General features: G+C 39.1%; 1 protein-coding gene across 6 annotated transcripts in view; it reads left to right on the top strand.

Annotated features, from left to right (window-relative positions):
* Positions 1-20,300, top strand: part of Dnah9 (dynein axonemal heavy chain 9) — a 335,545-nt gene that overhangs the window by 267,278 nt on the left and 47,967 nt on the right. For all 6 annotated transcript variants that reach the window (XM_031353939.1, XM_031353935.1, XM_031353934.1 and 3 more), the window contains 3 exons: positions 8,140-8,280; positions 16,238-16,408; positions 17,741-17,863. In XM_031353939.1, the coding sequence (XP_031209799.1) occupies positions 8,140-8,280; positions 16,238-16,408; positions 17,741-17,863 (435 nt within the window). The remainder of the gene's footprint in view (positions 1-8,139; positions 8,281-16,237; positions 16,409-17,740; positions 17,864-20,300) is intronic.

The raw sequence follows: 20,300 nt of genomic DNA, 5'->3' as shown, positions 1-20,300 counted from the left end.
GTCTATCCTGAATTACAGAGATACTACTTCTAGAAAAGACTTCTGATATGCCCACTTTGGTCTGAGTCGGGCTCTGCTTTTTCAGCAGGGAATGATGCCCACAGAGAACGCTCAAGTTTGTAGAATCACCCCATAGCTGTATAAATTGAATAATTCAGATGTGATTGTGTCCTAAGACAATCCCCCAGGCTGACAAAAAGATCTCAAAGTCTGATTTTAATGAGAAAACATTAGTGCCATCGCAGGAAACTCAACTCTCAACAATATCATCCTGAGAAACAGTTCCAGTGCACAGCTTCCTTCCTGAATAGCATGTTGGGAAGGCTGTTTCCCCCATGGAGACTACAAAATAACTCGATGAAAAAGAGGACTCAACTCTCCACCCTTCCCACCAAAATCCCAGCTACGTGCAGGCCCTTCTGCAGTTCCTCCCTGCCCAGATCAGACCAGTTCTGAGACTGAATCCAGTGTGGACCTTGCACATCTACAATGGGGACCAGGAGCAACATGTTTCTGAATGAGTGTCCTAACTGCCTGCTTCCTAAGATTCCTCCAAACAGGAAAGACTTTGCTCAATGTAGGGTCAAAATAAGAAAAGGAAAAAAAAAAAAAAAAAGCCTTGTATGTGCAAGACCCTGTGTTCAGTCCTCCACACCACCAAAATGTTAAAAAAAAACAGAACAAGTGATAAGTCACCATCAACCAGGTCTAAGCTAAGACCAGGTCTAACCTAAGAAATAACAGGGATGACATTGAAAAGTCCAGCCTAGCTGAGTGTCTGCTCTGTGGTGAAGGTTTCCGTCCATTATCTTGGCAACTATATCTCATACAAGCCTGAAAGTATAGAAAGTCCAAAGCTCTGGTCTAGAGAGACCCAGATCACACAGAGGGAATGGGTCAGAGGGTGGAGCCAGCCTTGCTGATCTCTCCTGTTGCATCATCCTTCCTTGCCTCATCGTCAAAATGAACCATTGCCTACCACATGCCATACAGAGTTTTCTCATCCATATTGTCCCCCATTTTAGAGGCTCTTTTTTTTCCTTCTCAACCATCTAATAGATATTTAGTTGATAGCTGCCATATTTCAAATTCCATAACGGCAGTTGAGGCTACAAGCAAGAATTCACAGCAGTGAGAAGAGATGCTTAATACAATGGGCCTGGTGAAATTGTATAATTCAGGGTAGGTGAAAAGCTTGTCTATGAAAAAATTGAGAATCAGTTGCTAATGTCATAAGGCGTAAGGGGCAAGCATAAGGGGCAAACATAAGGCTACAACTGGTCCGTGGGTTGACATGTGCAACTGGGAGAAAGATGCAGATAATTAGAGACTAGGAACGGGCAGAAATGAAGGTAGCTCATTTCTGACAGTCTCTATAAAGCCATGGGGGCTTAGCAATCAGGACTATGTTCTGAGAAGTATATCACTTGGAGGATATAAGAGGGTAGTTGTATAGACACTACCAGTTAGATTGTCACTGGATGGTATGACTGTATGGAATTCCATTCTGTCCTTGTGACTGTATTTTAGGGAATCCAGGAGTCAATCTTATCTGCTACAAGTAAGGGAGTAGTGTTGAGGTACGATGTTTGGAGAGAGGTGAAAATTTATAATATTTATGGAAAATTAGAACAAGAGTTGACTAGAGGCATAGAGATTAATGAGCAGTGCTAAGCAGTTGGGGGGCATTGAAAACTAAATCTGTAATGACACTGACTGAATATTATGTGATATTTTAATGCTCTTCTGAGATTCAGCTACTGAACTTAGCCAATTTATATTTATTAGCATCATTGACATATGGTAGTTGGATTTTTCTTAGAGTTTCTTATTAATTAGCATTTTCATCTCAAGCTTTACTGTTTGTGTATTCTTCAACCTTTCATCCCCTCCTAGTGAGTTTGAAATAGATCACAAATTCTTGTAGACTCTAGGCTATATGATGTCAAATCCATTTGTATGGGGGTGTCTCTTATTTAACCCCTGTTGTGTTACTCCTCCACTGGGTCCCACTTCTAGTGATCACTGATCCAGTCTCTGCTTCTATGTCATCCATTTTTTGAGTTAGTAAAAACACAAAATGCTTGGGTTGCTATGCCTGGCTTATTTTACTTAACACGGTTTCTTCCAGTTTTATCCACTTTACCAATATCAGAATTCCAACCCTCCTTTTAGTTGAATAACACATTATCATACTTCCTTCATTTATTCATGTGTCAATGAACATCTTGGTTGGTTCTATGACTTAACTATCATGAACTGAGAATGTTGTTTGTAGTAAACTACTTCCTGACACGTGGAGCTCATCTTTTAGATATGTGCCCAGTGGTAGATCAGAGATGAGTTATGCTGTTTATTTTGCTTTTATGTTTTGTTTTTTAACATTGTTTATGTTGGTACTTCTAAAAATATTTATCTGTTGTTTTATGTGTATGAATTTTTGTATGTATATATGTGCACTATTTAGGTTCCTAGTGCCTGCAGAACCCAGAAAACAGTATAAGATCCTCTGGAACTAGGATTATAAATGTTTGTAAACTACCACATGGATGCTACGGATTAAACCAGTGTCCCCTGCAAGAGCTTCAAGTAGCTATAATATTGTACATTCCCATCAACTGTTCATAAGAGTTCTCCTTCTACATTCCTACAAAATGTTCATCACTTTAACTTTAAAAGATTTATTGACATTAAGAAAACAATTTTCTTAAATATTTTTAAGTTTTTTCTTTGTTTATAAGAATTTCATATATGTATACAATAAAATATAATCACTAGTGGTAGTTTGAAGAATGGCCACCATAGGCTCAACTATTTGAATGCATAGTCACCAGGCAGTGGTATTATTTGAAAGGATTATAAGGATAATGAGGTGTGGCCTTTTTGAAGGAAATATGTCACTGAGGTTTCAAAGGCCCACACCAGCTGCCTAACCACTCTTGATCATGTTGTAGCTCTCAGCTACTGCTCCAATATCTGCCTGCATACCACTATGCTCCCAACCATGATGATAATGGTTTACTCTGTATCTCTTTACAACAATATGACAGTGACTAAGGCACATATTTACCCCATTGTTTCCCCTGAAACTTCTCCAAAATCTTCCTATTCCATAAAACCCCTTCAAGCTTCATTTTCTTTTCATGTTTTGATAACTAATATGTCCAAATAGAGCTGCCCATATGCTTGTGAACATGGCTCTATCTACTGTAACATGGGAAACCTAGCAATGGCTACATCCACAATATAGAATGGTTCTCCCTCTCAAGCAATCATCCACTGCCAATAGCTCCTCATTAAGGGGGTAGAGCCTGGAGATTATCTACTCCATCTATGCCAAGATCAGGATGGTTTGATATACTGTAGCTCCTATGAAGGTAATGAGAACGACTGTGCATTAATGATTCTGATAGCTATGTCATGTCCAGAAGACAGCGGTTCACAATACTTCCTGACACTTACATTCTTTCTGTTTCCCTTCTATGATGTTCCCTGAACCATGAGTAGGGCAGCTCTTGTTTAGAGCTGAGCACTCCATATCTTCTTCTCTGCAGTTTGACCATCTCTGTATCTCTCAACTGACTCTTTATTCACTGCAAAAAAAAAAAAAGAAGAAGAAGAAGCTTCTCTAACCAAGGGTGAGAGCAGCCAGATCTGTGGGCATAAACATAAACATTTAGAAGGTATTTTAATATTACAACCATTCAGCAAAATAACATTTTACCCTTTGACCTACCTGGCCATGGGTTTTGACTAGGAATATAGTAAAGAATATAAATGTACTTCTAGAGAGTAGGCCTCACATCCAATCAGAAGGTAGTTAGTTACCCGCTAACAGTCACACCAGTACTGCATGTGTGGGAATATCTCACCTGGCAGGCCAACAATGCAGTGTGCAATGTCAAACGTTGAGCAAGATCATAAAAATCACTGGTGTTTTTTTCTCCCAAACAACCACTTAGTACTTTGCAATTCTATAAAAGCTAGCCATCAGGGACAACTTTCCTGTCTGGTTTGAAACTGATATTTTTATGTCTTTGTAGTCAGTGTGTGCTATCTCCAGCAATAGGATCTTGCCACATAGTTGTGGTGAGTAACAAGGGCAATGGCCATAGCCTGTGTTGTTTGAAAAAAAATCTCAGGGGCCTCTTGAAACAAATAACTTGCAGGGAGGTAGCTCATGCCTCATACTGTGATTTTCATCTGACCCCATGTCTTCTGGGGTCAACATTATTCACCTATGCAGAGTAATTCCATCCCAGCTCTCTTTCTTTTTTAAGTTTTATTTTGAAATTAGTATACTAACTGCGGTGTTTACATATGGCCATTTCATGCATCCATAGTTTGAGCTAATAGCAAAAAAAAAGTAGGATCATTCTTTCTCTTTACAATTTTTTCTTTCTTTGATGATATGAAAGATGTGATTCTATTTTATTTTAACCTTTTTTGCTTATATATCATAAGCATTTTCATTTTAAATGTGACTTTAATATATGTTTCAATGAGGTATAAAATTAAGCAATATATCTAGCATCTTCCAAAACAATTTTAGAGTACTTTAATTTTAATCATTTCCTTGTATCTTTTGTTATTGCTTCATAATGTATCCTGTGGTTTGTTATTGCTGTTAAGAGTCTGCTTTCAATCTAATTACTATTCTTTTATAGGTACTTTATACTTTCTGATGGCTTTTAATATTCTAATGTCATCATTGATGTTCTAAAATTTCACTGTATCATAAAGATGAATCCTTATTTATCATAAGAGGGATATACTTCTTTCAAATAAAAGCTCTGATATTTTGGAATAATAATCATAATTTCTAATAATTTTGGAAATTATTAGCTTTAAACATTACCTCTCCTTCATTTTCTTTATTCTCTATATGTTTCTGTTAAACTTGTTTAGATTCTCCCATCCTACCTCCCAGTTCTTATAAATGCTCACAACTTTCCATCCTTGTATCTTTCTGAGCCATTTTAACCATTCTTCAGATCTTCCAGTTTCCTTATTCTATTTTCAATTCCATTATTTATCTCGTTCACTATTGAATCTAAACAACTATGTTATTTTCAGGCATTCTCATCAGTTCCTTTTCAGGTGGGCCAGCTCCTTTTTTGAATACCTTTGTTGGAGGCTTTCTGGTATATCTACTGCTCTAAGTAGACTCATTTAATAGTTGTTGTAGGGTTGTTTAATTGCCTTCTGTTCTTAGTGTACTGACCTTCGTGAAGTATGCTGTTTAGGGGAGGAGGTTGTTTTAGAAGAGAAAAGGTCTTTGTTTTTGAGACAAGGTCTAACTCTGTGACCCAGGCTGGCCTTGACCTTGTGATTTTCCTGCCATAGCCTCCCAAGTGCTAGATGGAAGAAGTCTTCTAATTGTCTCCTTTGGTAATAATTCTATCTAAGGTACTTTCTGCTGCTGGGATGAAACACCATGATCAAAGTAACATATAAAAGGAAAGCATTTAATTTGGGATTCACAATTCCAGAGCATTTGAACCCATGACAATCATGGCAGGTAGCACAGCACCAGGCAGGAAGGCAGCACAGTACCAGGCAGGCAGGCATGATGCTGGAGTGACAGCTGAGAGCTTAGACCTCAAATCTACAAGCACAAAGCAAAGTTGCATGAACTTTTGAAAGCTCAAAACCACCCCCAATGTGACACATCTCCTCCAACAAGACTGTCCATCTTGTTCTCAAATGTCCCACCAAGGAGGAACCAAGAATCCCAACAGATGAACCTATGGAGGCCATTATCATTCAAACTACCACATTTCCCTTCCCAGCACCAAAAGCTTATGACCATGCCATAATGTAAAATGTATTCGGTCTGATTTTAAAAGCCCCCACAGTTTAAAAGTCAAAAGTCCACGTTTTCTTCTGAGACTCACAGCAATCTCTCAACTGTAATCCCCAGTAAAATCCAAAAGCAAATTACATACTTCCATTATACAATATACATTAACAATTCAAAACAGAGGAAAGAGGACATAGTGAACAAATACTATATCAAAGACTGAAACCCAGCAGGGGTAAACTCCAAATCCTATAATTCTATGTCTAATGCCAATGGCTTTTATGCCTCTTCCTTTCCAGCTTTGCTGACTATAACATACTTCTCTCTTCTCTAGATCCACTTCTGTCTGCAGCTGTCCTTGACAGGTATCCCACAGCTATGGCATCTTCAATATCCTGACATCCCCAGTATACTTCACTTTTATAGCTTCATGCTTTGGATACTCTTGGTTTCAATGTAGGGACTTCCAGACCATTCATTTGGCCTCTCCAGCTTTCTTTAACCACAGAAGATTCTACAACCCCTTTACTCTTGGATTATTCATGACTCTAAAGCCAGAAGTACATGATTGATGCTGTCAAGTTCTGCTGTTTGCTTGGAATGGAACCTGGCCCCTCCCTTCATTTATATTTGTATACTCTTTGATTTGTTGATATGCACGCTTTCCTTCTTGTCACTGCAGAATGAGCTGGGTCTTGAAATGATAGTACCACTCCTTTTATTCCATTTTACGACCGGCCTCTCCTTATCTTTACAGGACAAGCATTGGCCCTAACATTAAATTACCTGATGTTCTCGTCCTTTTAAAAATTACCATTTTATATTTTCTTCCATTCTTGTTCATTGTAAATCTTCATGAGTAGTTACTAATATCCAAATGACAGAATCAATATTAGGCTGTCTTGAAATCTCTGCCAATGAAATTTGTCCCATACTCTTCAATTTAGCCTTAAGCAGATTCTTAATACAAGGGTAAAAAGGAGCCATATTCTTTATTAAAATATCACATGAATGGTCTCTAGCCCAGTTGCTAGTATTGTCCTCCTTTGACATCTCTTGAGCTTGGCCTTCATAATGGACACTGCCCTCAGCACTACTGTCTTCCACACTCCTATTAAAATGGCCATTAAGCCCTATTTACAGTGTTCAACCACTTTCCTAGTCCAAAGTCCCATTGTCTTCCACAGTCCTCCAAAACTCAGCATGCTTAGGCCTGTCACAGTAATAACCCTTTTCCTGGTACAATTTCTGTCTTAGTTACTTTTCTTCTGCTGTGACAAAATACCATGACAAAGGTAACTTATAGAATAAAGCATTTAATTTGGCAAATACAGTTTCAGAGGGTTAGAGTCCACCATGGTAAGGAACATAGTAGCAGGCAATTAGGTATGGTGCTGGAGCAGTAGGTAAGAGCTTAGATCTTATTCCATAAGCACAAGGAGGAGTGGGATAATTAAGAATAGCATAGGCTTTGGAAACCTCAAAGCCCACACCTCCTAATCCTTCCCAAATAGTTCCACCAACTGGGGATCAAACATTCAAACATGGGGTATAGGAGCCATTCTCATTCCACAATTTCCAACTGTAAATTGTAACCATTTGATCTGAGAACATGCTTTGTCCTGATGTATTCTCCAATTCCCAATCTTTTAATTCTATTTTGGAATCTAAGAACAAAAAAAAAAAAAAAAAAAAAAAAGAGTTGAAGTCCATAGGTAAAGACACAATCTTACAGAAATATACAATCTGGATACTTAACTCTCTTATTACCTATGACTTGAACACTTCTGAAAACAAAATATTCCACTGAAAGAATTTCCTTATGACTTAGCATATAGCTATTCCATTTAAATTAAGAAAGGGGCTAAGTTTGTAGCTCAATGATGAGATATTTTTTTGGCATGTACAGGTCTCCAGAATCAATCCCCATTATCACATGCATCCATGCATACACATGCACTCACACACATATAAACATACACATATACTCACAAGGATGAAAAGTATGTTGAACTTCCTTCTCAGACTTCTACTATTTCTTACTTTCCAGTGATATGTATCTCTTAGTTTTCCATTCTATTAGACACATTGCTTAGAGTTTTCCATATTTCCCAACGAGAGGAGCTGACATGCTCACTGTCAGGCAAACTGGGATTGTATAATCTTCATTTTCACTTGAGTTCTACTAAGGAATATCACAGTGATTTTTTTTTTTTTGAGCTTCTATCCATCCCAGTTCACTGCACTCTATATCCAGACAGGTATCTACTCACGTGGAATGTTGAGGATGCTTCCCTGGAGTCTTGATTTGTTTAAACAATGATCTGTGTTTCCAGGTTCAGGAAGCCAAATTGACAGAAGTAAAAATCAATGAAGCCCGAGAGCACTATAGGCCAGCAGCTGCCCGGGCATCTCTGCTCTACTTCATCATGAATGACCTCAGCAAGATCCATCCAATGTATCAGTTCTCCCTCAAGGTAAGTTTCACCTGGACTTTCCCCCATAATCATACTGTAGTAAAATAGCACTATCAACCTAGGGCACCTTGAGAACTTACCCATCTTCTTCATTAATGATGGCAGATCTTCAAGATTTAAGCCAGAGAAGCAGCTACATTGACTTTAGACTTAGGTGACAGTCCCCACTTCTTTGATTTCATCTTACATAACTTAACCATAACAAAAGAGGATACTGCTGTGAATATTAGCCTCATTTGTTCAGTAAGCAGATCGAATATCCATTAATGCAAAGGGTACCAAAAAACAAAGGAAGTGTAAGAAGTTTTTCTCTCCCCAAAGAGCTTAAAATATAATGGAGAGGATCCAAAATGTATATTGTTTTTATTGATGAAAGACCAACTCTAGCAATTAAGAGAGGCTAGCATTAAATTACTTTTCTTATTATCCTAATATTCCCAAAGCTACTACTTAGGGCTGTTGAAATAGCCATAAAACTAAAGTTCTTAGCACATTTTAAGTGCTGACTAAACTTATCGTACTCATGAAAAAATAAAGACCTATAAATTTTTGGGACTCGATGAAAGTACATCTTATCCTCTAGTGCATTCATCAAAAGACCATAATTAAAGAGGCATTAAGATGTCGTGGGTGGGGGAGTTCTGAACAACATCATTGGTTTGAACCAATAAGCAGAAAGGTTGTACACGCACATGCAAATACACACACACACACACACACACACACACACACTCACGGGAGTTGAGGGGGAAATCTCCCTCACACTGGAACCTGAATGCACACAGAAGGCACACCTCAGTTCCATAACAGTGGAAGTCAAGGTCAGCACGTAGGATTGGTAATGAGTGACTGAGAAACTCTCAGGTTTCCAATCCCTGGGACTCATTTAATGGGAGACAACCTGTCACTGTTTCCCAACATCTTTCTTAAAGCCTCAATACTCTGCAGCATGGATGGACTCAGTTTATGGTATTTTGTAGTTTTAAGGATAAATATTGGCTCATATTCATATCATAGGAACATCCAAAAGAACTACAAGATAATAAAAAGCCAGCATAAAAATGAGCATAACTGAACTACAGAATGATGTCCTTAGTTCAAGAGTAGTTGAAATTCACTATCAGTACCAGGAACCTGCCACAGTGGTGCTTTCTGAAAACAAGAGATCATGTGAAACCTGTGAATATATCTTCAGAGTTGTTTCAAATTGTTTTATGGTGATAGCAGTCTGATGCAGAAGGTTCTGAAGCATGATTTCAAAAAAGGAAGAAGTCATCTGGCATAGTGATACAACTGTAATGCCAGTCTTGAGGTGTGGTGCTGAGGTACAAGGATTGTAATTTCAAGACCAGTTTAGTATACTGAACTGGTCTAAAAAAAAAAAAAGGAATAAAGGAAAGAAAGAAGGGAGGAAGGGAGGGAAGGAGGGAGGAAGGGAGAGAAGGAGGGAGGGAGGGAGAAAAAAGAAAAAAACAAATAAACAAAGACTGGAAAAAGTATTTTGGATTCTGATATTGTTATTAAGAATGCCAAAGACAGTTGTTCACAGACCAATGTGATCTTTGAAAACAGATTTAAATGTGTAATGAGATTGAGATGTGACAAGACCTTGAGAAATATAAAATAGCAGAAAGGTGAAAGAGGAGGAAGGGGGTTCCGTGGGCATTGTATATAAATGTTGTGTACAGATACACATGCAGGCAAAATATCTTACAAAAATTTAAATAAATACATCTTTTAAAGTAATTACAATTATAATAAAGAGACAAGCCTAGCTCTTAGTCCTAGCAGAAAGGGTCCAGGATCCATATGTACCAGGTTCCATAAAGCACTTGTAAATAAATGTAGGTGACTTTTAGCCCCCGGTCTTGAGCATTCTTTAAATTTTTTTCTAATATTTTTCAGGCATTAGTGGGATACAGTCATCCACTCTGTGTTTTTCAATGCCTATATTAAGACAAGGGTAGGATTCTGGGAAATATGAGCACCAAAGCCAGCCCTACCCTCAGAATGCTCATATTATTTTCTCACAAGTAGAAAGAATATTTTTTAATACTAATATGTTAAAAAAATTGATTTGGTCCCTAAAAGTTTCAGAACAGCTGTTGAGCATCTTCAAGGGTAGCTAAAGTCACTGAAAAGACCCCTCTGCCAGGAAGAGACCTTCTAGAGAAGCTGCAAATGTGGGATCAGGCCCAGCCCCAGAGACATTGACACACCAAAAGAGAGATGCACTAGCATCCAACGTGCATACAGTGTAAAATAAATGCTAGATGTAGTCAGGATTTATATTTTCTCTGAGGACTTTATGGAATTATAAATCACCTTACTCAAATTCAGTAACTTGAGGTTATTTACTGACCACTGCCTTTGAAGGGAATTTTAGAGGAAACAGGCAGTAATAGCAAGGAGAAGGCAAGCTATCCTGACCCTCTGCCTACCTGCTCTGCCAGTGGAAGCTTCCCATGTTGCTCCCTGTGGCCCTAGAGGACATTATCAGCCTCTAATGAGCTATTTATTGTATATAAAACTCTATCAAGGGAAGGTAAATACAATGGGTTGGGTTAAGCACTGACACAAGATTTGCTGAGATCATTAGCAACTGAAGAAAGCTCCTAGGACTTCGTTAACAAGAAACGCCTTGGAACTGTGAGACAGAAATGTACATCCTAACCATTCTTGTTTTTTTAACTTTTATTGCATTATGATGAGAAAAGTCACATGATTTCAATTTATCTGAATTTGTTAACATTTTTTGAGCTTATTTATTTATTTATTTTAAAACTTTTTTACATTATGATGAGAAAAGTTACATGATTACAATTTATCTGAATTTGGTAACATTTAAAAACATATTTTAATTAAATAGAATTGAATCACATTCTTGTTTCCCTTTTGTACCACCACTCCTCCCAGAGACCACCCTACAATACCTACAATATATTTTTTGTCATATTCCTTAAAATTTATAAAATATTATAACAATAAAAATAAGTATTATAAAAGTTGTTTGATATAAAACAACAATCAATTTAACAGTCTTATGTAGATGCTCGTCTACAACAATAGGGGAAATACATTTTTCTCAATATAAATTTTAAATAACTCCAAACATATTAACTGTATACTTCAAAATAATACATCACTACTAGTATTTTCTTAAATGAACATGAATATATAAAGTTTTTTTGTTTGTTTTGTATTTAGTAGAGTTTAAAATCTTGGCTCTTACTGTGGTACAAGCCCAAAATAAGAACAATTTTTAGACATTGGATTTCACTGTAATAAGGCTGTACTTCAATGACTCTCACATCACCAAAGGATTTTACCTCCATTGTAGCTAAGCTGAGAGTTGACAGTTCTGCTGCACCAAGAAATGAATTGTAGGCTCAATTTTTGGATACAGACTTCCTGCTATTGTCAAAGCTATTTGACTCGAGTGAGTGACTTTATTCTCAGCACACAGGGAACAGGTTACATTCACTTAAGAAATGGTGTATGTATTAAGATGGTCAATCCATAAAGTCATTCAAAAACTGTTTCAATGAACAATGGTTCTGCTTGAAGGGTGGCACAGACATTGGGTGAGGGTAAGAATTTGGTTCATTAGCTGTGACAATTTGGAAAAGCATTCATCTCAGAAAAAGAGTAACATATAAAGTCTTCTTCTTCAAACTTGATACAAGAGTTACAAATGTCAAGCAAAGCATTCAGTCTCACTCTTTGTTGTTCTCTTACAAGCAACCGCCCTAGTTAATTGTCTATGATTCTTTTGGGTTTATAAGTACTTTTGAAATATATAAGCTGGTCTGAAAGTCATAGTGTAGTGTAAAAACATGAAATAAACAATCCTACTAATAGAGAGGCTGAGATAGGAGAAGCAAGATTTCAAGACCCTTATGTTGTACACAGCCAGACACTGTCATGAACAAACAAGCTGAAAGTGTATATAGATTGTACAATATTGGACCTATTTCTCCAATTACCAAACTAAAGAGACCATTGAATGACAATCAACAAATTTCTAATTCCTCATATTTTTGGATTTCAATTGCTTAGGATATGTTGGTAATATTAATTTTCATATTAAGATATTAAGAAAAAGTAATTGTCACTTCCTGTTGTTTTTGTTGTAAAAGGTGGAATTAGGTTTGTGTGGATTTGTTGAAAGATTACTTTCTTGCTTCTTCTAGGGTGTAGTTTTGCTCCTTATGTTGATGTTTTCCATCTATTACCCTTTGTAGGGCTAGATTTGTGGAAAGATATTGTGTAATTTTGGTTTTGTTATGGAATATCTTATTTTCTCCATCTATGGTAATTGAGAGTTTTGCTGGGTAGCCTGGGCTGGCATTTGTGTTCTTGTAGGGTCTGTATGACATCTACCCAGGATCTTCTAGCTTTCATAGTCTCTGGTGTAATTCTGATAGGCCTACCTTTATATGTTACTTGACCATTTTCCCTTACTACTTTTAAAATTCTTTCTTTGTTTGGTACGTTTGGTGCTTTTATTATTATGTGATGGGAGGAATTTCTTTTCTGGTCCAGTCTATTTGGAGTTCTGTAGGCTTCTTGTATGTTCATGGGCATCTCTTTCTTTAGGTTAGGGAGGTTTTCCTCTATAATTTTGTTGAAGATATTTACTGGCCCACTTACAATGGGAGTCTTCACTCTCTTCTATACCTATTATCCTTAGGTTTGGTCTTCTCACATTGCATCCTGGATTTCCTGGATGTTTTGCATTAGGAGCTTTTTGCTTTTTGTATTTTCTTTGACTGTTGTGTCAATGTTTTCTATGGTGTCTTCTGCCCCTGAGATTCTCTCTTCTATCTCTTGTATTCTGTTGGTGATGCCTGCATCTATGACTCTTGATTTCTTTCCTAGGTTTTATATCTCCAGGGTTGTCTCTCTTTCTGATTTCTTTATTATTTCTATTTCCATTTTTAGATTCTGGATGGTTTCACTCATTTTCTTCACTTGTTTGATTGTATTTTCCTGTAGTTCTTTAAGGGATTTTTGTGCTTCCTCTTGAAGGACTTCTAGCTGTTTACCTGTGTTCTCCTGTATTTCTTTGAGGGTGCTATTTATGTCTTTCTTAAAGTCCTGTATCATCATCATAAGAAGTGATTTTTATATCTGAATCTTGCTTTTTGGGTGTGATGGTGTGTTCAGGACTTGCTATGGTGGGAGAATTGGGTTCTGATGATGCCAAGTAACCTTGGTTTGTGTTGTTTATTTTCTTATGCTTGCCCCCCACCATCTGGTTATCTCTAGTACTACCTGCCCTTGCTAAATCTGCCTGGAGCCTCTCCTTCTGTGGTCCTGGTTGTGTCAGAACTCCTCAGAGTCAAGCTGCCTCTGTGATCCTGTGATTCTGGAATCCTGTGATCCTAGGCTTGTTAGAGCACCTGGGAGTGGAACTTCCTCTGGGTGTTGTGGGACTGGCTGCAGAGCTTGTGCCGAAGGTCTGCTCAGGACACCAGCCCAGAGAGACCAGAAAGAGCCCAAGCCACTGGGCTGGCAGAGTTCCTGTGTGCCTGGTCCTGCTGATCCCAGTGACTCCAAGTGTTGGGACAGATGGTGGGTCCTCCTCACCTCTGATCCTGGGAGTGTCAGAGCACCTGGGAGTGGGGCTTCCTCTGGGTGTTGTGGGATGGTGTCTGTAGTCCAACTCCCAACAATGGTCAACAGCAGCTATGAATGTAAATCCAAGGATCTAGCAGTTGCTCAGTCCCACAAGGCAAGCAGGCAAAGCAGAGAGAGCCATCCTAACCATTCTTAAATGAAGAACACCAAGACTCAAACCTTACATGGCTTCCACTGAGGTTCAAATCCTTGATTTTGTAGAGATGGAAAGGTTTTTATTTTACTTCTTGGAACCACAAAAAGAAAATGGACAAATGAATAAACATCTGTAGAACTAAGGATTAAATCAATTCATATATTGGTTTTTTATTTCCTTTCATTATTTATTCTATCCACCTTCTTAAAATGTAGTATCACAAATATTTATTTTTATGAGAAATCATTAAGTTTCAAATGAGAGAATATTGGTCACATGTAGGCTTAGATTTTTCCAACTATCTTTAGTAAGGGTTCTCAAATACTTCAACCCCAGCGCTTCTAATCCACCATCCAAGGGTAGGAGAAAAAAAGATTGTAAATAGAACAAGGGGATGTGGACCTGTTTAGAAGTTCTTTGGGGCAATCCCAATCTCTGTTGTCAGGATATAGGCAATCCAGTTCAATTGTATCAGGATACTAACAGACCAATTCAACAGCGTCACCAAACATGAATTAACAACAGTGGCCGAATCAGCACAAGCCCTCAGGAGTGACCAGAACCAGATGGAATGCCAGGAGAAGTTGTCCACCATGCTCCTCTCAATGAAGTGAAGATTAGCAAAGATGTGAGACCAATGAGACTAGCAATGCAAGCGCTCCATCAATGTCTGTTGGGTCCTGCTCATACTCTCTCCAAACATCACGTGTCTTTTCATGGGTCTGCTTCAGCAAAACATCACATGAGTCTGCATCACATGACACAACCAGAAATTTCCACTTCAGTCACATTTTTTTTATACCATGCCCTGTTTATAGTTCAGAGATAGAACTTAAAGGAGCTTGTGTTCCTTCCACTGCAGGAAAAGGCAGTGAGATTAAGAGTTACTTACAAGGACTTAGAAGAATGAACGTAAAGCTACTAGAAACAAACAAATGGCATTGGAGATTCTTGTTGAGAGGAAAAGTTATAAAATAAAATAGTTTTTGCTACCTACTATGTGCCAGGATCAGTTTTAGAAAGGGAGGTTGTTCAGAACATGATCTCTATGCCATAAGAATTTTGTCATCTGGGGTGCGGTATAATGCAAGAAAAATGGATTGACCAAGCTAAGGCCATGGAAGATACAACCTCACAAAGAATGAATAGAGTTCTACACTGTCCAAGAGAACTTTAAAACCTAGGGAACATCAAGTCACAGCTTTCTGATTAACAGGGATCTGTAATATGGCACATCGTTTGGGATGATTATGTTCATGATATTTAATTGAACAAATGTTAAATATTGCACCTGGTCTTTCCTGGGTACCTTGTAGTCCCCTTTACTAGTTTAAGGTATCTTTCTGTAGTAATAAATTGCAACTGACATAAAAAAAAGAGTTTTGTCATCTATTAAACATCACTATATTATATCATCTATTATAACATCACTAACTCAAATAGTCATTTTTGGCTGCATCATCTGATTAAAAACTTACTAGATCAAGGCCTTTGTCTACAGCACAATTGTTTTTCATTGATTTCACTAATCAACATTCAATACACACATTTATTAAACCATTTTGTGTTACTAATGACCTCTGAAACATCTCTCCAGTCCATAATAGCACTGGATAAGTTAAAAAGATAAGCTTATTTCAGCTCATAGTTCCTGGACCAAGTAACAGAGGCTATAATAGTGACTGTCTGTTGTCAGAGTCCAGAAATTGCATAGGACATTACTTAATAAGAGTTAGGGATCATACCTCCATGCCCTGTTTGCTGATGACCTCACCTCTGAAAGGCCCCTCCTCTAAATATCATAGTCAAAGTAAGTTTCCATCCTCTTAAATACTCAGGGTAGGGATTAAGTTCCAATATGAGTTTTGGGAAAGACAAATTAAGAGCTAATAGCATGTCTGGTGCCCTCAGAGAGGTGTCAAATCTCCTGAGACTGGAGTTAACAGTTGTGAACAACAATATGGGTACTGGGAATCAAACCTGGGTCCCCTGGAAAGAGAAGCCAGTGCTCTTAACCTCTGAGCCACCTCTCCAGTCCCTGATAGCACAACTTCTTACTAGTGTCTCCTCTAGCAGGAAGTGTTGGGAAAAGCTTTCAATGAGTAACTAGAAAATTATAATATTCTTCATAGGGAAGAGGCTTTTCTAAATCACCTATGACTCATTTTCTCTCCACAGGCCTTCAACATTGTCTTCCAAAAAGCTGTGCAGAAGGCAGCTCCCAGTGAAAGTGTCAAAGAGCGAGTGACTAATCTAATAGACAGCATAACTTTCTCAGTATACCAATATACCACACGTGGCCTCTTCGAGTGTGATAAGCTAACCTACCTAGCCCAGCTCACCTTTCAGGTAAAAGCAAACCAAAAATGTTTCCATGAGTAATATTTACCATCCAGTCAGCTTGTTTAAGAAATGATGGCATTCCTCAAAGGAACTCAGCCTGGTCATCACATGAACTGACCCACTACAGTCCAACTATCACTGTCACACACTCCTAACTGACTATTGTTCTACTTGGAGCAGACATCTTTAATCGTTGTAGTTTCTTCTTGTTGATACTGGACAATCTGAGATCCTTAGAATGTCCTTCCAGAAGCCACTACCATCCAATCAAATTGGCACTGGTTATACAACCAATAGTTGGTGCACAATCTGTAGATTGGGCTTTCTCTTGCTGTCACAAAGCTGTTTCAACAGCTTTGATTCTTGGGAACGTGAGAACTTAAGACTTTCCATGTCACTGCAACATTAGGAAGAAACCTTGATCAGTCATTTAATCTCAGCATCAAAAAGCCTTAAAAACTTCACTTCTTTCTTTGTACCTTCCCCACCACTCAGAATTGGGATTTTTCCATGTATAAGTAAGTGCACAGCACAGGCTATATGAGCCCAAAGATCCTCTCCAATGCTAAAGGTCCAGTGTCCTGTCACCAGTTTGTGCTGTTTGTATGTTTCAGTGTCTGAGTTCATGAGTTCATGTTAGCACACATATACCACTCAGCCTCTGTATGACCCAGATGGCAGAGTAACCTTCAAAGAAACCTGGATCCCACCTCTCATGTAACTCATATCCACAACCAAGACAAAGGCTTTCCATCCCATGCATATACCTCTCTACACACCTCTCCAAGCCCCTGTACCTTCAATCCCCTTTCCCTGGAAAGTTCTCCCTTCCTGCTTTAATATCCCTGACTTTTATCTTCCCCAGACCCCAGGATGGAAATTGTAGTTGGATTAATCCATTTCTTCTCCTGCCTGCTAGTCACTCCTCTACTTCAGAACTCTTTATTGATTTATATATGCACTTCTATTTTGCATATATTCATATGTCGCTTTGACACTTCCTTCAAATCATGTCGTTTGTATGTGTCATCTGCTCAATTAAATTGCAGGCACATACTCCATGGCACTTATGATTGATATATAATACTTGCTAACCAAGATATATAGTCACCCGCTGTGTGCATTTAAGTCGCTCTGGTGTTTTGGCTGAAAACAGATGCACATAGAAGAAATTTGCATGAATATACACTTCTAATCCACCCTCTTTAAATAGCTAAAATTGATGGGCAAGCTCTAGAGCTAAAGGCAGCAGTAATTACACTAAGTGACAAGCCCTAAGATCTCCAGCCCGCGGTGACCACAGCTGAAGAATCTCACTGTTGTTTTTCTACATTGCAGATTCTACTGGTGAACCAGGAAGTCAATTCTGCAGAGTTGGACTTTTTGCTTCGGGCTCCAGTACAGACAGGAACTCCCAGCCCAATGGAGTTCCTGTCCCACCAGGCCTGGGGAGGCATCAAGGTAAGTACCAATCCCCAGAAAAAAAGTCATGTTCTCTCAAAGTCATGTTTTGACTTAAATACCTGTCCTCATGACATCAGTGTGCCTCTCTCAGAGTTGAAATGTGGAGCCATTTTGAACACAAGTGAGTTCCTTTACTTGCACCAGTACAACAATCTCATCCTTCCCAAGCCTGCCAAGAAGCAAGCAGTAAATGCTAGGGTGAGAGCTCTCCCTTCAGGGTAGGAGGGAATCAAAAGTCCTGATGTTTTGTGTTTTGTGTATTTTGTTTTGTTTTGTTTTTTGTTTGCCAGTTAAGCTTCCTCCTCTACCGAGGCTTAGGGTAGGAATCTGGGTGGCTCCAATGAAGGTGCTCTATACCACTTCCAGAAGTCAGGCTAGTGTTGGAGCTCTGTTAGGCATCTCTTATTACTCTGAACTGAAACTCCAAGCAAAAGGATCCTTCCCAACCTGGGACTCTTAGCGCTTATGAGTCGCTCATGTCTATTGGGTTTGTTGGGACACACTACTATCTCATCCTCTTGTCCATCTGTAAAATGGGACTTGTTTGTTCCCAGTTAACATGAGAATATAAAATATTGGTCCTACCATTTAGAAATAGCAAATCTAGGACACAAGTCCCTGTTAGGTAGATTAGTCTAGTTAAAACTTTATGAATGTTGAAAAGATCACAAGCTACAAAGTCCTTACAGTGGGGACTGAATCCACATTTGGAGCCAGACCTGATATCTACTAGAAAATGAGGAACGACTGACTCCCAGATCCAGAGAGTCCACGCCTGCACTCTATGGAGGCAGCTCTCAAGTGCATACCCAATGGGCACACATGAAAGCACATTTGAATGAATCCTGTTTATGGTCCTCCATGTTTGTTCTCACAATATACAAATGTTTAATAGCACACAGTAGTGGCTACCTTTCTGGACTTGGAAACCCTGACACAAGTGTTTGATGCCTTTATGAAAAGTCTGTTCTGAAGGTAGTTCTGAATGAACCCATTCAGAACAAGAGCAACAATGAAAATGGCTTAGTTAGCACAGGCCTTGGATTTGGATATACCTGGGTTTGTGTGTGTGTGTGTGTGTGTGTGTGTGTGTGTGTGTGTGTGTGTATGCAAGTATGAGTATGAGTATTGTCTTAGTCAGGGTTTCTACTCCTGCACAAACATCATGACCAAGAAGCAAGTTGGGGAGGAAAGGGTTTATTCAGCTTACTTCCACATTGCAGAGGAAGTCAGGACTGGAACTCAGTCAGGTCAAGAAGCAGAAGCTGATGCAGAGGCCATGGAGAGATGTTCCTTACTGGCTTGCTTCCCCTGGCTTGCTCAGTCTGCTCTCTTATAGAACCCAAGACTTCCAGCCCAGGGATGGCACCACCCACAAGGGGCTCTACCCCCTTGGTCACTAATTGAGAAAATGCCCCACAACTGAATCTCACGGAGGCACTTCCCCAACTGAAGCTCCCTTCTCTGTGATAACTCTAGCCTGTGTCAAGTTGACACACAAAACCAGCCAGTATTAGTATGATTGTGAGTGTGTATGAGTATACATGTGTTGGGGCAGGGGAAGCACTCTGGCATGTTACCTAACTCTTAGGTCCTTTGTTTCCTTATTTATAAAGTGGACATCATAACATCTTCCACAACGTCAGCATGCAGGAGTTAGAATCTGCTGATAGTTGTGGTGTTTGCTTCACAGGCTCCTGTTGTCAAGCACTATATGCCAAGTTTTCTAAAAGGACAGAAGTATACAGTTGTGGAGCCTGGAAATCTGAAGTGACGATATAAGCAGAACCAGGTCACCTCCAAATCCTCGTGACAGGACTTGTCTTTGCATCTTTTAGTTTCTGGGGGTGTCTGACATTCCTCAGTGAGGGCCCTTTAGGCTCAGTCTCAGTATCCACCTGACTTGTCCGCCCAAAGCTGTCTTCCCTTTGTGTGTCTCTTTCACTCTTGTAAAGGCATCAGTCATAATAATCCTGATTAGCAATTTCCCCAGTATAGGGGATAAGCATGCTATGGCTGAAGGGGGTGTGCCTACTAGAATCTGTCCACAGGGGAAAAACGTTCAGGCACTGTGAACTGCCCAACTGAACCAGAGCCAGTTGACTTTCTCTGTATTCTTCCCCACTATGCCCTCCACAAGAAAAGTGAAGAAGAAACGATTCACAGGCTTCCATCTTACACAGCTCAACTCACACTACTATACAGAGTCTTTTCTTCCCTCCTTTCACAGAGTGCATTGTTGGCATGACTTGGCTTCACTCTGGCATCTTGTTTTAGTGGGCTGAGCTCCTGTGCCTGTCTCTGTCTCTGTCTGTCTCTGTTTCTGTCTGTCTCTGTCTGTCTCTGTCTCTCTCTGTGTCTCTGTGTCTCTGTCTCTCTCTGTGTCTCTGTCTCTCTCTGTGTCTCTGTCTCTCCTTCTCTCTCTCTCTCTCTC

The sequence above is a fragment of the Mastomys coucha genome, unplaced genomic scaffold (genome assembly GCF_008632895.1).
Source record: "Mastomys coucha isolate ucsf_1 unplaced genomic scaffold, UCSF_Mcou_1 pScaffold5, whole genome shotgun sequence".
NCBI lineage: Eukaryota > Metazoa > Chordata > Mammalia > Rodentia > Muridae > Mastomys > Mastomys coucha.
This window is presented reverse-complemented; position numbering and strand designations above follow the sequence as displayed.